The following is a 22327-nucleotide window of genomic DNA, read 5'->3' as shown; positions in this document are numbered from 1 at the left end:
AAAAGAAAGGAAAATTATCAAATTGAGTATCTGCTGCACATAAAAACAAATTATATATGGGTAGATAGGAAAAAATGGTATATGAAAATTGGCTTGAAATATAAAATGGTAAGGCCAAAATGTAAAGTGGAGGGCAAAAAAATTTTATATTTATTTTTAAAGTTAAACATGGGGAAAAAAACATGGGCAGCCCAGCCTCCAAGCCAGAGTGGTTCCGCCAGTGAAAGTCATTTGTTGTTAATTGACGATGGCCATATTAAAATTGTCTTCCTCCTATTTTACTATAAAAAAAAAATATTTTTTGCGTGTATACATGTGCGCACATATATTTAACACATCATGATCCTTAACTAGGACTTTATTAGTTTATTTGTTTTATTAGGACTTTGGTGGTTTATTTGTTTATTAGGACTTTTTGAAATTCAATAACGATTAAAGAAGACATGGTGAAAACGTAATGTGAAATAAAATAAACTGTAGAGGCGGGTGTAAGAGCAGACCTTTGTTGATAAGCTTTTAGGTGAATAAGGCAAGAATAAATCATCTCACATTTAAAAAGGGAAGAAAAGGTGGTGAAGATGTACCTAAGAACCTGCCTTATCTAATTGAATAGTGTGTTTTTAGGTTCGATGATGATGAGGTTTAGGAAATAAATTTATGAGGCCATATAAATCAAAGTGGGCAATATAATGCAATTGGGTCGAGGCATTAAAGATTGTATTAGAGCTAGCCTTTCTTAGTAGGAATGATGGTTTGGGGATAAACTAGACAAAAGCTGATGGTTAATATCTCAAGGGGGCGTAAAAGCAGGCTTTGTTGATATGCTTCTAGGCGAATGGGGTAGTAATAAGCTATGGCACATCAGAAATGGATGCAAAGATGATATACATAAGGATATAGTTTGTCTAATTGCATACCATACTTTTGGATCTAATAATGATAAGATCTAAGGAATAAATCCGTAGACTAAATTTACAACACCGATCAATACTATGTAATTGGATCAAGGTATTGCGTGCATATTTGTTTAAATTTGTTGTGTGTTTGCTTTTTGTGAAATACATATTATTGTTATAATCCAAATCGGTGAATAGTGATCAATGTGACTTGAACTAGCAGAGGACTTTTAAAACGTGTAACAAACCTGAAATATCATATATATTCATCAAAAACCCAAATTAACACTTCGAAACACACATGAATATAAACCTACACATATATGTCTATTAAATCTACTCAATTTGGCATGTTGGTACAATCTAGCCATTATGCCATAGTCATTAGGAATATTTTTGAAGAGTGGCTCTAGATATTGAGGGATCGTCATGGAAGGGCATGACTACTCCTTATGCATGTTGATTCTATTTCTAGGAGTTTCAAGTATGTTCAGTAACTAACAAATATAATTAAATAATATACTAGCGAAATAACAAAGATCATTTAATAAAAAGGAAAACAAAATAATTCCTCATAAATTTATAATAATGGTTTCATCTATCTCTAATTAACATCTTTTTAATTAACGAGGGATTAATAATGGAAATGCAAATTCTTGTGGTTACTTTGCTGAATTCTAGTGGTAAACTAAGGATCTTGCAAGGCCTTTTCCTCCACATTTTTAAAGGTAGGGAAAGCCATCCAATCTGTATACACAACACAATTAAGGTCACAAGTATCATCTGCAAGAATCACCAAGGTTTTTAGCATTAATAGATTGAGGAAATCCGAATTTTATTCTTGTAATATTCTTTATATTTTCATGGTTGCACTATTATTCCCTTGCTAGACAGAAAGAGACTAGAGATAAGAATTTCATTTTTGACAAAAGCAATAAATTGGACAGAGAACAATTAAAACAAAGAATATTTTCATTCTTTTGAAGAATGAAATAATCTGGCTAGCATGCTCTCTAACCAATGGGTAGGACATCATAAACATAGAATAGAAACCCAAATTGAAAAGGTGCATATGCATGCATGGTTGGTCACCTTCAAAGTTAATTCCCATTGATAATTATTTATTGGGTTTAATTAGAATTTCAATTCATAATTTCATACTTTCAAAGACAATTTCAGTATTATATATCAAAATTTATTGATCCTCCATTAATAATTATATATTTTGTATGAAAAAACAAATTCAAAAAATAAAAGAAAGAAATTATGCAACTCAAATTTGGTTCATCCTTCCTCCATATTGAATCTTTGGGAAGAATGCCAACATGATTAGCACTAACCATGCTATTGGGAGATCCATAAGTCAGTGTGAGACAGTTGTAACCATCTCAAGCAATTGTCCATTTGATGGCCAAGAAATCAAGAAGGATTTTCTATATATATATATATATATATATATATATATATATATATATATATATATATACACACACACGCGCCCTGGATTGCTATAAAAGATCCAACATCTTTTAGTTATTTGCTTCATCTGATCTTCTCTTCGAATAAGTAATTACCAAAATTAAATTTATAAAAAAAGAAATTGTCAAGCAAAAAATGTGAAATTAAAAGTTAAAATTGATAAGTGGCAGTGAAAAATGTGTGGTTTCCCTTGAATTAGGTTGGAACCTTATGCGTGTATAATGGTAAATAAATATTATAATTTGGTAAATCTATCAAGGGGAATTTTTATTTGGACACAATTTATTATAGACTCAAAATATAGACATATGAGACTTATGTATTTAATAAGTGGACTCTAATATATATCTTATATCTTAATTTATGGTGAACCAAATCCATACAAGAAAAATCCAATAATTAAATTATCACTATACTATCAATTTGAACATGATGAATCAACAACTAATGCCCAAATAAATTTTAAGGAACTAAAATTTGATTAGCATTAATAAAGAGTTCTGCAAATAATATAGTGAATTTATCAGAGAGAGCTAGAAAAGTTGCTGATATATTTGTGGGGGAAACAATGAATCATTCAACAAGGATTGAAGCCAACACACACCCATATATTGTATAACATTGCAATTTTTTTTTTTAACAAGATCAAATCATATCTATTCTTTCTGTTATATATCTAATAAATGATTTTAACATTACAATTAAATGCTAAAAGCACATCCATAAATTCAAAAGGTGAAGCTATTCTTATCACCATTCTGTGTAAAGTATATATATATAAACAATATTTATCACAAACTTCTTACTATGGAAGCTTTGTAGATCTTACAATCAAAGCATAATAAATATAGGATAAATGACTTTTGAAAATGGGATTTTGCAATTAAATATTTAAAAAATAATAAAAAAAAGAATTAAAAGTGAAAGAAGGAGAATAGGATTATAAGAATTGCAAAGGGTATGGTATTTTTAAAAATTATTTTACTCAAACCTAAATCTAACTAATATCACAAACTTATCCTAAATCTAATTAAAATTCATTTTTAACTACCTAAATTTATCTCAAATTTGATTAATTATTATTACTCAAATAATGCCTAAGCCTGTTTAATTTTATATATTTCAATTAATAGGTTACATAAAAGTATTTTTAATTAATAATTTATATTTTAAAAATTTAATAATTCTATAAAATATTTAAATTTTATTTATTTAACATATAAATATTATTATAAAATATATATTTTATATTTGATTAATTATTATATAAATAAGTTCAAATAATGGGTACTCAACAGATAAAATCCAAACCCACTATAGATATTATTCTTTAAATAAGAACTTATTCCAAACCCGATTTGCATAGGAATAATAGAATATTTTAGTAACCTGATCATATAAAAGCTTTACAGAGGTGTATTATTTTCACATTAACAATCAATAAGAGCATATATATATATATATGCCAATGTATATGTCTCCACTAAGGGGAGAAATGTATGATACTTGCCTCGTCCACATATTGAAATTAAATAAAGGATATTTACATGTAAATGGAATCATATCCTTCGACAATAATTGACCAGCAAAAGCTAAAGATGTTTGATGCAAAATCAAACGTTTAATTACTGATAACAAATTCATTTATTCCACAATTATTACTGCCTCCTGCTGGTGTCTTCTTTATTCTTAGAAACTAATTTTTTTTTCCAGAGTATTCTGCTTAATTTTTCTTGTTCTAGTTTGTATTTCAAGATGCTCAGGCGTGGATAAATGTACACCCATATTATATATATGTGTATCATACCAAACATTGATGATAATATTAAAGCAATTAGTATAATCAAGATCTAATTTATTAAAAATTTAAAAAACAAAAGAAAATGTTAAGTTTTTTTATTTTTATCTTTTATACTATAAAATAAACATTTAATAATTAAATTAAATTATCTAATAATTTTTATTTTTTAAAAAAGATTATTAAATCTTTAAAAGTGCAATGTAGTTTTCATTAATATAACAAAAATTACTATAAAAATAGCTATTTTTGTTGTATAGCTAAGAACCCATTTAGCATAATGATAAGCAAAATTGGCAACCACTTAAAATGTTGCCAGCTTATAAAACTACAGAATAATTAAAAAGCGAGCTTCCTTTTTTTTTTGTTATTTTAATGTTATTTTAATTTTTTTTCCCTTTTAATCTCAAATTTGTAAGTTGAAATTGGAATTAATATTGTAGCATAATTTGAGTGATGATGTGAGAAGTAGTTGCCATGAAAAAGAGTCCTATCACTACACTACAAAACTCCCAATGCTAAGAAATTGCTTAAGGTTATTAGCATCTCTAATCAGTCAAAAATCAAACAACCCAGATGACAGACATCGTAGATACTGGGCAGAGGGGCCCTCATTTCAAATTTCACAAACACAGAAAGAGAGAAAATTTTCTTTCAAAGAAAAGACACTTCCATTGTCCAAGTCCAAATAAATTGCATATTATACATATTAAATTTATTTATTTACTTTTTAGGATGATTTTGGTACCCTCTTTTTTCCTCTAAATCTCCACCGTTCATTCCTCCCCTTCACTTCCTTTTTATACAAGCCTTCTTCTTCTCTTCAGTTCCCAACTTCCTCTTCTTGAGAGTAGTAGCTCTTTCATCACCCGCTCAAAAACCAAAATTTTTTTTCTTCTACTCATCTTATCTTGAATTCTGCATTATAAAAAAAGAGCTATCTATCTGTCTTGCCAACATCATCAATGGCTTGTTTGGAGATGCGTAAGGAGGTGAGTGTGGAAAAAGCTTTCCTAGTTAGCTGTAAATCGACTTCACCTTCTTTAATCTCTGCAAAAGATTGTTATATCCCAAGAACATCATTTTTCTTTCTTCTTCTTCTTCTTCTTCTTCTTCTTCTTTTAAAGCATGCATGTTGGATATATATGTATATTGATGCTAATTTTATTTTACTATACATGCAGGGTAAGTTCAAAGAGGATCAAGAAGAATACACTAATGATGGAACAGTTGATTGGCATGGTCATCCTGCTATTAAAAAGAAATCTGGGAAGTGGGTTGCTGGAATTATCATCCTTTGTAAGTAACAGGAAAAATAGATAAATAAATTTAATTCATATTGATTGTGATTTAATTTTTTTGAAAAATATTTTTAAATAGTCATTTTCAGATATATCCTAATGCATATGTTTTTTTTTTTTCCCTAAGCAAAAGAGAAAAATATACTTCTCCTAATAGTATGGATGCATGTGGGATGGGTCATCAATCATCGATGTCATGTATATCCATATCTTTACTGCTCTGTCCCGACGCACTATATATATATATTGAAAATTTTCCTAGGCACTAGAGAGAGAAAGAGAGAGAGGGATTTAGGTGATAACCTAATTTTTACTTTATTGTCCATATTTTCTGCGAAAGGGTAATAGCGAAGGAGGAGAAAGAGGAGGACGGGCTATTAAGGTGATAAGATAAGAGGACTTTCTTCTCTCTGCATGTTGAGCTTTGAACAAGATGACAAAAAAATGAATACATATACATACGTAAGAGTGAGCAGTACGAACAAGAACAAGTGTTGAAGGCTGGTTGATTGCTCGGTTTTTTGCTGCCAAAAATACACACAGAGAGACAAGGTTAAGAAACCATGCATTAGGATTAAGACATACATGACACGTAATCTGTCTGTTTTTGCCAAGATTTGGGTTTCTGCCACGCATCCCCCCTCTCCCATAAATTTTCTCGCCAAATGCACAAAATATAATGTAAAAATATATGTATACACAATTATATTCTCTGTATCTACGGCTATATTTGCACATGGGTCACATATTTTTTTGTGTTTCCCTAATATGAATTTTTTGTGATGAAGGATTAAAAAAAAATCCAATTGATAATTATGAAAATTTAATATATACACAAAAATAATGGGTTTTCGAAAAGGTGGGTTTTTTTTTTTTAAACAATTTTTATATGTTATATTCTTGGGAAAGAAAACGAAATAAAGTTAAAGGCGAGGCTAGGAAGCCTTCTTGGCACTCTTCATGCTAGCAAAATGGGCCACTAGTTGTTCAACTATATGAACATCAAGTATTATAGTGGAAGCTGCTTCTAACAAGTCCAAGTCATTATAGCAAATAATGACTAATGTGACTCTTTCATTACTTTTACACCAATTGAACATTAAAATTGTGGTTAAGTTTGCTATTATAACTGTCAACTAAACATCTAAATTTAGTATAATACGAAAAATCAACTCAATATTATTAATTTTAATTATTAAGATTATTATTAACAGTCGAGTTATTTAAATAGACTTTATGATATAAATAAGGTTAGAAATTAGCATTTTGTGGTGCACAAATGTCATTTTTACAAGGTAATTGTCAAGTTACTAAATATGCATCCATGGAGCACATGAACATTGAAAGATAAATATAAATAATAGGCCAAAGCAGTGAGTCATGATTGTTAACTGTTGGAATTTGGCACATGAAAAGATATATTATTATTATTATTATTATTATTATTATTATTATTATTATTATTATTATTAAGAGGATGTTTGGTTATAGAAATAAACCTTGAATTTGGCACATGGAAAGATTTGCTCATTCCTGCTAATCTTAATGATCTTTTTGTTTATAGACTTTTTGAAAGCTATTTATTACTTATTGTATAGTAGAATCATGTAGGCATGTGATATTAATTATCAGACCAAACTGGCTACTCTTTCTTTTTCTATTTTTGAGGCCGTACAAAATACACAACATGGGATAGTTTTTTTTCTCTTTTTTAGATATTAAAACTCCGACTCAAGATCTTAAAATTCTGGATGTGACAGTTATCCCTCTTTCTGGAGTAACCTTCTCTCTTTTCTCTTCTTTTTAATCTTGAACATTTTTTTTTCATCCGTATTCCATGCATGAAAAAATTTAATACATTAGAACTCCATGTAAGCAACAGACATTAAGAATCTTGATATTGGATATACTGATGTTACATAAAGGAAGAAACTAACTATGCGTAATTGTGTTCCATGAATGAACCAGTGAACCAAGGTCTGGCAACCCTTGCATTCTTTGGCGTAGGAGTGAACTTGGTGCTGTTCCTAACAAGAGTTTTGCAACAGAACAATGCTGATGCTGCTAACAACGTTAGCAAATGGACTGGAACCGTCTACATCTTCTCTCTCGTCGGTGCTTTCCTTAGCGATTCCTACTGGGGAAGATACAAAACTTGTGCCATTTTTCAAGTCATTTTTGTCATAGTAAGTTACTGAACATCAAATTTTCTTGGAACAAATAAAAAAACAAGTGTATATTGAGGGTTTAATTGCTTGCTTTTGACAGGGTCTGGTGTTATTGTCACTGTCATCATACCTTTTCCTGATCAGACCAAAAGGATGTGGTGATGAACTGACTCCATGTGGATCCCATTCAAGCGTGGAAGTCGGATTTTTTTACCTCCCTATTTATCTAATTGCTCTTGGAAATGGAGGATATCAGCCTAACATTGCTACATTTGGGGCTGATCAGTTTGATGAAGAGGACCCTAAGGAAGGACACTCAAAAGTGGCATTTTTTAGCTACTTCTACCTAGCTTTGAACCTGGGCTCCCTCTTCTCCAACACTATATTGGGGTATTTTGAAGATGAAGGGATGTGGGCGCTAGGCTTCTGGGTTTCAACAGGCTCTGCCTTAGCAGCATTGATCTTGTTTCTTGGAGGAACAGCCAGATACAGGCACTTCAAACCTACTGGTAACCCTCTTTCCAGGTTCTGTCAAGTCTTTGTTGCTGCAACAAAGAAGTGCAGCGTCCAAATGCCAGAAGATGCAGAGGACTTGTATGATGTAGATGGAAAAGAGTGCTCTGTGAATGGCAACAGAAAGATACTCCACACTCATGGATTCAAGTAAGTATTGATGGCAAGATAAAAAATTCTCAGATTCCATGAGATTTTTATCACTTCTGGATTGTTTAATCGATAATAATGCTAACTCATTTTCATCAACATGTATTTCAGGTTCTTGGATAGAGCAGCTTTCATCTCATCAAGAGATATGGATGACCAGATGCAGGGTTGTCGCAATCCATGGCGTCTCTGCCCAATTACACAAGTGGAAGAAGTTAAATGTATATTGAGACTACTCCCAATTTGGCTCTGCACCATAATCTACTCGGTGGTTTTCACACAGATGGCTTCTCTGTTTGTAGAACAAGGTGCTGCAATGAAAACTACCATCTCAAACTTCAGAATCCCTCCTGCCAGCATGTCTAGCTTTGACATTCTCAGTGTAGCATTTTTCATTTTCCTTTATCGGCGAGTTCTTGATCCACTTGTGAGCAGGATAAGAGACTCAAAATCGAAAGGATTGACCGAGCTTCAAAGAATGGGTATTGGTCTCGTGATAGCAATAATGGCAATAGTTTCAGCTGGGATTGTGGAGTGCTATAGACTGAAGTATGCGAGAAAAGATTGCACACATTGCGAAGGCTCTAGCACCTTGAGCATCTTCTGGCAAGTTCCTCAGTTTGCACTTATTGGAGCTTCTGAGGTTTTCATGTACGTAGGTCAATTGGAGTTCTTCAATGCACAAACGCCAGATGGACTAAAGAGCTTTGGAAGTGCACTCTGCATGACATCTATATCACTAGGAAACTATGTGAGCAGCTTGCTGGTGACCATGGTAATGAAGATTTCAACTCAGGATAAAATGCCTGGATGGATCCCAGGAAATCTGAACAAGGGTCACCTAGATAGGTTCTACTTCCTCTTAGCTGCTTTGACAACTATAGACTTAGTTGTGTATATGGCGTGTGCTAGGTGGTATAAGTGTATCAAAATGGAAGGAAAATTTGAGGAGAACGTTGACGATGAAGAAGATAACTTGAAAGTCTGATGTTTAGTAAACACCAACCAGACATCAAAGCCTAGAGTACAACCGTATAGAAGTAAGAGGGAGGCATGGGGTAGCAATAAGCATAAGCATTTTGTAGTGAGCTTCTGTTTGAAAAAGGGGGAAGAATAATTGGGTGTTATGAGAGTGCAGTAAATTACCTATTTGCTGTACTCTTTAACACCTAATTGCCCATGTTGATTCTGTTTTTAAAGTTAGGTTTGATAGGTATGAGTTTAAAGAGGGGTGGATTAACTTTTGGTTTAAAGTCACCCCACTAATTTGTTGGTTCTTACAAGCCATAGAATTGACCTGTGTTTGTTAGTAATTTTAAGCAAAGTGGGCTCTCTTTGTAGAATACTAAAAGTTACTGTATATGAGAGCTGCTCTTCGGACAATGATAATAAAGTGCCTCCATTCCCTTTCTTCTCAATTTCTTTGCAGCTGCCTTTTCACCAGAAACTAACAGGGAAATCACGTCAATGAAGCATCTCAGTGAACTTTCTCAATAATCAAAATATTGAATTTCAAAAAGAAGACAAAAGGAAAAAAAAGTTCAACAGCATTTATTCCTTCCTCTGTCAGTCCATCCTAATAACTTGTCAATGATGAAAGAGAATGCTCATCTTTGATATCTATCAATGAAATATTCTATCTTTCAGATAAGACATCAAAATAGCGCACCTGAACACGTTGCATCTGTAAGCAACACTTTCTAAGAGTCAATGCCATGGATCAGGCTGCTGTGTTTCTCAACAAAATGTTACTTGGTAAACCAAGTCAAGAGGATAGTACAAAATATTAATGGATATCTACTATATATCATCCGATAGCATGCTGATTATAAAATTAATATTCCCAAACACTAACATTTCATCCCTCCACTAGTGTATTGATAAGAGTGAGTCTATAAATCCTTCTCTAAACTGACACAACAAATCTGTTCAGCCATCTGTTGGGTAGTGAAAATCATAGTATGGAAGATTACGTTGAAGCGAAAGGCTGATTGAGGGAACCGTTTGTCGCCAGGGTTTTACAGTCGTCGGACGATTCTCATTGAAGCGGAGAAAGTGAGGAGTTGCCACTTTAATTTTGAGGGAAATTAAAAAAAAAATCATTTGTAGAAATAAGATTTATGAAAACCACTTCTAAAACAGAGATTCTAGGTTCGGGTTCCATATACGGATGAGGAAGGCGTTAGGCACCTTATCTCGTCCCTCAATAAGGGTAAGCAAATTTAACAATGTGCTCTTCATAATCTAAGATCTATCATTTTTGAGGTTAGAATTATGATGTTGCTCCCTGTTATTGGTAAAAGAAACGTTTAATATTTCACCACTTGGGTTTCCCCAGAGCACAATTATATGGGGTGACCCTACAGTGAATTAATGTTGTATTTGTTTCGTTTATTATGTATTTATTAAGTTCCTCCCTCTTTGAATTAGGACTCTAATTTCGAAGCAGTGTTATTTGGTTCCTAAAGATTCATAACGAGTGAGGAGGACTCTCGGCTCACACAGTATATACCTTATCATTGGCGTTCCAAATAACTAAGGGTGAGGTGTGTGTAATGGATTTACAAGAACTGATATGAGTATATATTTTCATCCCTCTTAAATAGGACTCTAATTCAAAAGGGATGCGTTAATTGAAACCTAGAGAGCTCCATTCCTTGATGAGGACTCTTAGTTAATGGAGGGAGGTCTCATCATCAGCATAATTACCTATGAAATCTTTACCCATATCATTTCATGCAAAGTTATTTAATGTCTTTTTTTTTAATAATAATATTTCATTTAACTAATTTAATCTGAGGGAAAAGATTCTTCCTTGGTAATAAGGAGACCTCTAGAAGGATCTCCATCGGGTCTCAAAAATCTGGGGTTCTTGGAAGGACTCTCCCGTGAACCGAGCTTTGAAATGTGTTTGATAAGTTATGTCGAAAATAAGAGTTAGTAAGATATCCATAAAAATAAATTTAGCATTGGGAATTTCAGGGAAAGGAGTCTCCCGATTTCTCGTAATGAGATTTTTGTAAAAAGGCATAAAAATAGTGGGAGTTTCCAAGAAAGGACTCTTTCTCGATCTCTCCAATTTTATATTGGAATTTTAAACCAGGGATTCAGGAAAGGACTTTTTTCCGATCTTTTAATTTAACATTAGGGGAAATTGTCGAAGACATAGGCAGTTCCAGGAAAGGACTCTTTCCTAACCTCTGTGATCTGAAAAATATGAAAGGGAATGCGTGGGTGTTGAGCCGAACTCTTTGCTAAACTTCCACGTAATTTCTCGATCTCTTAGTTGTCTGATCTTTCTTAATTCTAATCCCTTAACTCTTTGTCCAAACTCTTTGGCTCCGGATTTTGAGTCTAAGAGTCTGAGGTCATCTCGGGTTTCTAATCGCCTATCTGTTGTTCGAGCTCGTCCTGATTTTCGATCTTACAGCTTATCATCCGACCTTGTTTCAGGTTCTAATCTCATGACTTTCTTGTTCGGCCTAGTCTCAATTTCCAACCTCTCCGCCTATCTTAATCTTTCTATATCGATCTTATTCTCCCCATTATTTTCCCCATTTGTTAGAATCGAAGAAAAAAAAAATCTGTGTCATTATTTCCATCTGCATTCCTTATGATATTTACAGGATCAATAGCCTTTGTACCACCCGAACTCATATTTATAATATGAAATAAAAAGGTAAAAGGTGACAATGATAAAAAAAATAAAGTTCGCAAATGTTACGGTATAAAGTCATAAATAACATTAGTAAAATGAATAAAATTTTGCGTTGTCCTATTTTAAAAGCACTGCGTAACATAGTAACTCAAAGATTCTTATGTCATGAACACCAGCTAATCATGCTCGAGTGGTAAAGTTGGAACGCTTACCTATGGAGAGCTGATGCAATGGAGGAGCCAATGCCGACGTCCCATGAATCTGGAGAGATTAAGACCGAGACGACAAAAGAATTTGAGCTGCCAAAAGTGATGAAGGCGAAAACTTAATGACAAACTGAGATTGAATTTCCAGGGTAATGCACGAGCATTGAAAATATGGATCACAACACTTGTAGCTCTTCATATGAGATACTTCAGAAAACTTATTTCTAAAGTCTCTAAAAACTTTAAAAGCCTTTTGGATTAAAGACCACAATCTTTAATTTCAGATTTTTTTTTTATAATCACCACTCTCTCTACAGTATTGCATGTAGGTATTTATAAGGAATGGGTACTCAAAATAGAAGGTCAGGATTCTAGCAGGAAGAGAAGGAGGGTTCAGATTTAAAAGGACGTGATCCGATGTCTTAGAATTAAAGAGAATCAAGATTGAGGGTTAGGATTTGGTTTAGAGTCTCTGTCCTTTCATTCTTTAATCCAACCATCAAGGGTCTTGCCTTACAAAATAGATCCAAGGGCTGGGAATAAAAAGTGTCGAATCTGTTATTTACTTTTGATCCGAGGGCCTCAAATCCATCCTTACAATTATGATCAACGGTGTAAGTTGAGATGTACTGGGCTGCTTTAACCGTTTGAAATCCGACGGCGAAGAGTGCATCCTTACAAATGAAATGGGTGGTAAGGGCTAAATCATACCCAAAATACTTTAACTGACTCGGATCTGATGGTGGGGGAATTATTCTTATGAATTAAGGGTTATGATTAAAAGTAATTCAACTCCCCAAGCCCTCCAATCTCTATAAGTCATTCCCCAGTCTACCCAATCTCTCATTGTGATTGAGTGATTTGAGCTTGTTATTCCAATCTTTATCCACTTTTCTGAATTCGGTCTTTTCTTGCTTCTCGATCTCTTCCTATTCCCCGATTCTTTCCCATCTCTCCTCTGTATCCAACCTGTATTGGTCAAAGCAATAAATTCTTCAATTATCGATGAGGCAATTTGAGTTCTATAGGCATTAAATGTCAAGGTCCTATATATATGCGGGAGGGGAGCCTGTCATTTTTACACTTACACTCTTCTCTCTCCGGCTAATTTCCCATGTGCTACTTCTCTGATTCTAACTTTTTCGACAAGAATTCTCATCATCATGACTGCTTCGATCTTTTTTTGATCATTTTCTTTGCCCATCACCTGAAAATGGACGATTTTAGCAATCAAAGAACTAAAAGAGTACCATCCGATGACGGTGAGAAAACCGGACTAATTTACCGATTAGGGTCCAAAATGACTATCGTGCCGGTTCCAATAGGTTTACTGGTATGATTTTGGACAAGGGGACTGCTAATTTCAATCTTGAGGTCAGTGACCACCTCTTGAGGTTCATTTGGCTCCTAACCATGTCAGGGGTCCTAATTGAGGCTCGGTTCTGGTCGATGACATCGACAATGACACCGAGCTTTCTGTAATCTTTACCATAGTTGACGAGAGCTACCCTCCTGATCTCTACATATCTCTTAAACAGCTTCTTGAGATCGAGGGTGATCCGAACTATGAAAGCAAGATAGGTAAAATGTAGTGTAGGGACATTTGTAATTACTGATCTTGAGAGATCGCCCAAATGATGTAATCTGATCCTTTGAAAATGAAATGAAGTTTTATTTATTCAAAATTGATTCAATTTATTCTTCTTTTCATTATTGCATTGATTATTTTTTTGATCTCTGATAACTGTGTCCGATCTGATCCCTCATCGAATCCCCATCCTACTGATCCCTTTGGTTCAAAATCTTGTTCTCTCGGATATATGGTCAATCCCCGTTAGCCGATCTTACTTGTTCGATCTCCTTGCCATGCTTATGGAATTTTCCTTTGTTGCATCATGGAACGATCATATCCCGCTAACCGATGCATCACCTAGGGCCTCGTGAGCATTTAATGCTCGGACAAGTATAAGTAAGAAGGGGGGGGGGGGGGAGGCGAGGAGGGGGCGGGGTTAGTCATTTATATACTTATGTTACTTTTTGATTCTCTAAACAACTTCAACACTCTCCCTCAGTTCTTGTATTTTCTGGTGACGACTTATACTTTGGTAAGGGTTTTGTTCTTTTTCCAATCAGATTTATCTTTGATATTTGAAAATAAGCAGCATCGAAAGTCAGAGAGTTGCGAGCCCTCCTTTTGTCCACATTTCATGGACATCAGATGAAGGAGATGCGGCTAGGCCAAGTGGGCTACCTGTACTAACCACAGCCATTATTCTAATCTCTGGTCAACCGGTTAAATAAAAAAAGGCTTGGTCCTCGGCCTCAAGAAAAGAAAATTTACTTGTGGATGAACTACCATCGGTTTCGGAGGAAATCGATCTTTATTCAATTAGCCAAGAATACAACCTCCAGATTGACTCTTACGAGCTGATAAAATGCCATGCAAGTCTGTGAGCTGATCACTTCTTTTATGAGACTGACCGGATCATGGTGTATGAAGAACAATTAAAAGCTGGGCTCCGATTTCCCTTGGATGAATTTTACAAAGCTATTCTGAAATTTCACCATGTTTGTATAGTGCAAGTGCATTCGAACTCTTGGCGAACTATGGTGGCCTTCAGAGGCCTTTGCAGAGCTAAGGGGCTTGATCCTACGGCGAAGGTTTTTGCTGAATTTCGTAGGCTTACTAGGCTAAAGGATGACGAATACTGGTTTTTCCAAGCCAAATCGAACTGCGGGCTCTTCACTAATCTCCGTTCCTTGCTGAAGAACTAGAAAGATCGGTTCTTCACACTTAGGAATAAGGATCTGAATGGCTTCGAGGGTGTTCCATGTAGCTAGAACTATCTAGTCTCCAAAGTGCCAAAGAAGCTCAATTTAAACAAAGACGAGGACGCCATGGTGGAGTAATTGAAGAATCAGGCGACTGTTAATAAATACTCATGTTCAGATGTGGTTATGGCTAAGCTGAAATGGTGGATGATGCGATTGATCGCTCGGAAGGACTACGCATTGCAACTCTCTGATCTGGGTCCCGGGACGGGTAAAACCCAAATCTTTAATCTCTTAATCCTTGGCGATCTCACTAATCTCATTTTTTTGTGCAGGTATGGCTGGAAATGAAGCAGCAAAGGAAGCTCGAAAGTGGAATAAAGAGCTCAGTAGGAAGGTATTAGAAATGAAGAGATCTGAAGCTCAAAAAAGAGCCCGAACTGAAGAGACAAGCTCGAAAGTTCTAATCCAAGATCTGTCACACCTATTCCCTTGTAAGGCATGACATATTCCCGTAGCATGCCTAATGAATTACCAAACTACACCTATAGATTACCCATTAATTATGCTGCAAGAGATTTTAAACAAATCATAGCTTTTTATCTTATCAATTCTTTTTGCGAAAAACTCCATGGGAATAGTTAAAATTCAATGTAATCATTCATTAGAAATGATGATAGACTAAATATTACAAAAGTTACATTTTCATAAGTCCCAAGATAAAATACAAATAATTACAAACTCAAAATATGATAGCAATATAATGCTTTTAAATACAAACTGCTCAATGTCTGTACATCCATACATATAGATATAAAATACATCAAAAGAAAATTACAGGGGGTATACCTATGATATATACCCACAATAAAAACCAAAATGCTGCTTCCATGTTTCTCACTTGGCAGCCTTCTCCTTTCTCTTACCCGTGGCAGCATAAAAAAGCTATCGCTGAGTATATCACTCAGTGGTGCACAACTAATAACTTTAAAAAATAAAGTTAAGTAAAACTTATCAAAGCATAATAAATCATATTTTTCTTAAGTATGAAAACTTCACAATAGTTCTAAGTCCATAAGAGCCATTTATTGGAATAACATTTCAAATGAGAAATCATACTTCATAAATCACAATTCACAAAGTATTAGTGTTGATCAACACACAGTTTAGGCCATGATACAAAATTTCACGATCAGTGCCGTGTTATACACCATGACAAAGTGATCTCAACCTCACTAATCGTTATTAATGAGGGAAGGGCTAGCTAGCTAATAAGTACTCATGTAGTCTTACCCCACTAACCGTTATTAATGGGAGACATAATCAATATCCATTATCAACCCCAAGTAGCCGTTATTACCAGGGAGTTTCGAAGGGACTGTCATGCTAACTCTAGTTTCAAAAAAGTTTTCAAAAGTTTTCCACTCAACAATCATATTTATATACCAATAAACACATTCAAATCATCATAATATCCATATAGAGGTGACAACACCCAAATTTCTCAAATGCAAGAGAAAAACCATATTTCAGTCAAAGTAAACTTATTCAAAGCAACCTCATTCAATATAACACATTTCAAATAATTTACAAGTTTAAAAACGAAGAAAATGTTAGTTGTGCACAAACCTTCAAGGCACTCCTTTCTCTTTACTCAAAACTCCTTGTCCGTCCTAACTTCGTTTTCTACTAAAAATACACAAGTAGAATATTTTAATACTCATCCAAACTATTTCTGAAACTCATTTCATAAATGTCTAATGCCTCCCTAAGTTAGATTGGGAATTTTTAAAGAGTTTTGAATTTTAGACATTTTGGTGGCCTAATATTTGAACGAATTTTCTATTTAGTTCCCATCATAATTTGGTAAGGTGTTTTTCATGAAAATTGTTCATTTAGGTCTTAACTTTATTTTCCTTTTTGAATCGCCTAATTCAGAGTTTTGTAGCTCAAGTTATGACCAAAAAAATGGTTACTGTTTACGTTACTATTCATAAGGCTACTGCTATTCTGGCAGATTCATTGGTCTAACTTTGCTCAGCAATTTGATCAAGTTAAGTCCATAATTTGGTCTAATGTTCTTCTTATGAAATGTTCTACTATGTCTTAGGTTTCCATTGGTTTAAGAATCGCCTAAATTGGAGTTTTCTAGAGAGAGTTATAGCCTTGTAAAATTTACTGTTCATATAGTTAATTTTGGATGTCCAGATTCTGGCAGATTTGGTGACCCAAATTTGTTCAACAATTTGATTAAGTTAAGTTCATAATTTAGCCTTACATTCTTCATATGAAATGTTCTACTATATCTTAGGTTTCCATCGGTTCAAGAATCACCCAAATTGAAGTTTTCTAGAGAGAGTTATGGATGTTTAAAATTTACTATTTATGTTAATATTCATGTGCTGGCAGATTTATCAACTCAATTTTGCTCAGCAATTTGGTTGGGTTTCAAGAGAGTTATGGCCATGCAAAATTTACTATTCACATGCCTAATCTGTAGGTTCCAGAATTTCCTCTCCAGGTTCAAGCCAAGTTTTAGGCAATTTCTGGGCAGTTTCTGGATTAGGTCTCTTCATGAAAATTCTAGCCCTATATCTTAAGTTTTATTTCCAATTGGTTTCACACCAATTGGAGTTGTGTAGTTCAATTTATGGGCCGTCAAACACACTGAACTCAGTTTGAAAAATTCTGTCCTAGGTTCAAATTTTCATTTCTTCAATTACTCCACTAACCAACCTCAATTCACATTTAATTCACCCCAAATGACTATAATTTATCATTAACACATCTATAGCACTCATAGCATAAAAACCCCTAATTTTTCAACACCCAAGTTTACAATTTTCCCTAATCCATGCTATTCCATTACTTCCACTCATAAACCCAATGTCAATTCAAACTAAAGGAACCTCAAATGACCATAATTTAACACTACACACACTAATTTCACTCTCTAGCACCAAAGCTCCAATTTTTCCATGAACCCTATTCTTCCATATTTCAATTTATGCAAATCTCATGCAATTTCTTTACCCCAATCATGCACACTACTTCAATTAAGCTTAATTTCATCATCAATTTCATTAAAATACATTAAACCCTAGTTTAGGTTCCATGCATGTTTTCTTTCAATTTCTCATGAAATTTCATCATAAATTAACTTCATTCAAAGCTTATACAACTAATCTAACATGAAAAGAAACTTACCTCAAGTGACCACTTCTAATCTCAATTTCTTCCAACTCTTTTGTTCTCTTAGCTTTTAATCTCTTAATCAAAGATAAATTTGATGTTTTCTACCAATTAGATAGAAAACCCATGGACAAAAAGTGGGGAAAATCAAGGGTTGAGAGAGGTTGTAAGTGGAAGAATGAAGAAAGAAGAAAGAAAAGAGAGGGAGAGGAGGTGTGTGGGGGGCAACTAAATGAGGGAGTGAGGAAGTTGGCTTCCTTTTATACTTATCCCAATTTTTGATTTATTTAATTAATTTTAATTGAGTTGTCCAATGCCCATTGGTCCTAAAATTTTAATTGGGTCAAAATGGATTTAAAATTCTAGATTTTTATTTCTTTTATTTTCCTTTAACTTTATACTTGAATTCTTTTCCTAAAAAAAAATTATTCCATAATTCAATTAATTAATTTCACTTAAATTAATTAACATTTTGGTCAAAAGTCAACTCTTGAGGTGAATTGACCAAAATGCCCCTCATCGGGTCATATCCCTCTTTTTCAATATACCCGGTGACTCCTTATATTTTTAGGTCACTTGAATTTTTATTGTGTCTATCTCAATAAATTTTCATTTTATTTTTTATCCTCAAGGTATCTTTGAATAATACAAGTCACAGACAAAAAATGATACTATTTAGAGCTCAGAGGTTCAGGGTGTTATAATTCTCCCCTCCTCAAAAATAAAATTTCGTTCTCGAAATTTACCTGGTCTCATTCTTTAAATAGCTGTGGGTGCTGCCTCCTCATGTCCTCCTCACGCTCCCATGTAGCCTCCTGGACTGAATGATGGTTCCAAAGCACTTTTACTAGGGGTATCTGCTTGTTCCTCAGCTGCTTCACCTCATATGCCAAGATCTTTATGGGCTCTTCATCACATGTCAGGTCTGGATTTACCTCAATCTCCTCTACTGGCAAAATGGCAAAAGACATTGTGAATCTTTTCTAACTCTAGAGGCAATGCGAGTCTATATTTCAATAGACCCACTCTTTCCAGAACCTCATATGGCCCAACGAAGCGATGACTCAATTTTTTCTTTCTACCAAACCTCATGATCCTCTTCCATGGGGAAACTTTCAGGAACACCTTGTTACTCACACTGTACTGAATATCTCTTCTCTTCAAATCAATGTAGGACTTCTGTCTATCCGATGCAACTTTGAGTCTGTCTCTAATGATCTTAACCTTTTCTTCCATCTGCTGAACTAATTTTGGGCCAATCAACTTTCTCTCGCCCACCTTATCCCAACACAAGGGAGTTCTACACTTTCTACCATAAAGTGCTTCATATAGAGGCATCCCAATGCTTGACTGATAACTGTTGTTGTAGGCAAATTCAATTAAAGGCAAGTGTGAGTCCCAACTTCCCTCAAATTCAATCACACAAGCCCGAAGCATGTCCTCCAAAATCTGAATGATCCTTTCAGACTGGCCATCTGTTTGTGGATGGAATGCTGTACTGAAGTTCAATCTAGTTCCCAGAGCTTTTTGGAGACTACCCCAGAATCTAGAACTGAACCTAGGATCTCTGTCAGACACAATAGACATTGGCACTCCATGCAACCTCACCACATCATCAATGTACAGTTTGGCCAATCTTTCCAGGCTGTAATCCATCCTCACTGGCAAAAAGTGTGTAGACTTGGTCAATCTATCAATAATAACCCAAAATGCATCATGATTCTTTTGTGTATGTGGAAGTCCTGTCACAAAATCTATAGTGATTCTCTCCAATTTTCACTTGGGAATTGGTAATGGCTGTAGCAACCCTGCAGGCACTTGGTGTTTTGCCTTTACTTGCTAACAAGTTAGGCATTTGGTATGTTCTACAATGTCTTTCTTCATTCCCCTCCACCAATAGTGCTCTTTCACACTTCTGTACATTTTGGTTCCACCAGGGTGCATCGCAAAAGGTGAATCATGTGTTTCCTTTAAAATGATCTGCCTCAGTTCAACATTATCAGGAATGCACATTATGCCTTGATATAACAACAAGCCCTCGTCATTTATTGACAACTCTGGTTTCTTGCCATCTCTAGCCTCTTCCATCAACTTCACATTCTTATCATCATTCTGTGCAGTTGCTTTAATTTGTTCTGTCAGCATTAGCTTCACTTGCCAAATAACTACCATCTGCCCATCTCCATCAATCTCTAGATTAGCATGCAATGCCCTTAACTCATGCACCATGGACAATGGAGAAACACTAAAACAAGCCATAGTCTTGCGACTTAAAGCATTAGCTATAACATTAGCTTTTCTCGGCTGATAGTCTATCAAGCAATCATAATCTTTTATCAGCTCTAACCATCTCCTCTGCCTCAAATTTAACTCCTTCTGTGTGCCCAAGTACTTCAAACTTTTATGATCTGTGTATATATAACATCTCTCCCCATACAAGTAATGTCTCCATATCTTCAAGGCAAAGACAATGGTTGCCAACTCTAAGTCGTGTGTAGGATAATTCCTCTCATGTGGTTTAAGCTGGTGAGATGCATAGGCAATGACATTTCTATCTTGCCTCAACACACAGCCCAATCCATTATGAGAAGCATCACTGTATATGGTGTACTCTTTACCCCAAGTGGGCAAGGTTAAGACTGGAGCTTCAGTTAAATGCCTCTTCAACTCATCAAAACTTTCTTGGCACCGATCGGTCCACTGAAATTTCACATCCTTCCAAAGTAGCTTAGTCAGTGGAGATGCTCGCATGGAGAATCCCTTCACAAACCTTAGGTAATACCTAGCTAAAACAAGGAAATTCTGAACTTCCGTGACATTTCTGGGTGGCTTCCAATTAAGAATGGCTTCTACTTTACTAGGATCTACCTGGATACCCTTTGAATATACAATATGCCCCAAGAAAGTAATCTCCTTTAGCCAAAATTCACATTTTGACAGTTTGGCATACAACTGTTTCTCCCTCAAAGTCTGCAAAACCACCCTCAAGTGTTTATCATGTTCCTCTGCATTCTTTGAGTACACCAAAAAATCATCAATGAACACCACTAAAAACTGATCCCAATATGGCCTGAAGATAGTGTTCATGAAGCCCATAAAAGCAGCTGGAGTATTAGTCAACTTGAATGGCATTACCAAGAACTCATAATGGCCATACCGAGTCCTAAGGGCAGTTTTAGGAATATTCTGCTCCTGCACCCTCAACTGATAGTAGCACGATCTCAAGTCAATCTTGGATAATACAGTTGTATCCTTCAACTAATCAAATAGATCATCAATCCGTGGCAGAGGATATCTATTCTTTATTGTCACCTTATTCAACTGTCTGTAGTCTATGCATAGACGGAGAGTATCATCCTTCTTCTTCACAAACAATACTGGTGCTCCCCAAGGTGACACGCTAGTGCGGATGAAACCCTTATCTAGCAACTCCTGCAATTGCACTTTTAACTCTTTTAACTCAGCAGGTTCCATCCTATAAGGAGTGGTGGAGATTGGCTCCACACCAAGCATTGTCTCAAATTCAAACTGCACCTCTCTTTCCGGAGGCAATCCCAGCAATTCTTTCGAAAAGACATCCGGAAAATCCCATACTGTAGCAATATCTTTAAAATCTGGACTCCCCACCTGGGTGTCAATCACACAAGCTAGATAAGCTTCATATCCCTTTCTAATCATCTTTCCAGCAAGTGCAGCTGAAATGATGTTGGATGGTAATAACTGCCTCTCCCTGTGTATCACTACGTCTACATACTCGGGAAGACCAAAAGTGACTATCTTTAATCTACAATTGATCATGGCATGATGCTTGGCCAACCAATCCATTCCCAAGATGATATCATAATCTCGGAAGGGCATTTCAATTAAGTCTGACAGGAATGTATGTCCTTGGATCACCAAAGGACAATCCTTATACAGTTTGTTCACCCTAACCTCTTGTCCAGAAGGACTCATCACTAGCACATCATAATCCAATTTCATATAAGGAATAGCAACAGAGCATGCAATACTGGCACTAGCATAAGAATGTGTAGAACTAAGGTCAAATAACACATATACATCTCTACCAAAGATGGAGAAAGTACCAGCCACAAAATCTAATGTCTCAGCTTCATCCCTCTAGCGCATGGTGTACACCTTGGCTGGTGCACCACTATACTATGGTTAGCTCACTGTGCCCTAGTTGCCAGAAGT

General features: G+C 35.1%; 1 protein-coding gene across 1 annotated transcript; it reads left to right on the top strand.

The window, feature by feature from the left end:
* Positions 1 to 4979: 4979 nt before the first annotated feature.
* Positions 4980 to 9723, top strand: LOC110670731 (protein NRT1/ PTR FAMILY 7.3). Its single transcript, XM_021832889.2, has 5 exons — positions 4980 to 5165; positions 5358 to 5472; positions 7443 to 7660; positions 7743 to 8305; positions 8417 to 9723. Exons 1-5 carry the CDS (start codon positions 5139 to 5141, stop codon positions 9291 to 9293), a joined length of 1800 nt encoding a protein of 599 aa, XP_021688581.1. The 5' UTR covers positions 4980 to 5138; the 3' UTR covers positions 9294 to 9723.
* The last annotated feature ends 12604 nt before the right edge of the window (positions 9724 to 22327 follow it).

The sequence above is a fragment of the Hevea brasiliensis genome, chromosome 18 (genome assembly GCF_030052815.1).
Source record: "Hevea brasiliensis isolate MT/VB/25A 57/8 chromosome 18, ASM3005281v1, whole genome shotgun sequence".
Classification (NCBI taxonomy): Eukaryota; Viridiplantae; Streptophyta; class Magnoliopsida; order Malpighiales; family Euphorbiaceae; genus Hevea; species Hevea brasiliensis.
Note: the sequence above shows the minus strand (reverse complement) of the source record. Positions and strands in the feature narration are given on the sequence as shown.

What these genes read in the sequence shown, in the direction of transcription:
- LOC110670731 (XM_021832889.2), top strand. Translation starts at nt 5,139, where the DNA reads ATGGCTTGTTTGGAGATGCGTAAGGAG. An exon ending in TGCTGGAATTATCATCCTTT is followed by an intron (nt 5,473 to 7,442) that starts GTAAGTAACAGG and finishes TGAATGAACCAG; the next exon opens with TGAACCAAGGTCTGGCAACC. An exon ending in TTCAAGTCATTTTTGTCATA is followed by an intron (nt 7,661 to 7,742) that starts GTAAGTTACTGA and finishes TGCTTTTGACAG; the next exon opens with GGTCTGGTGTTATTGTCACT.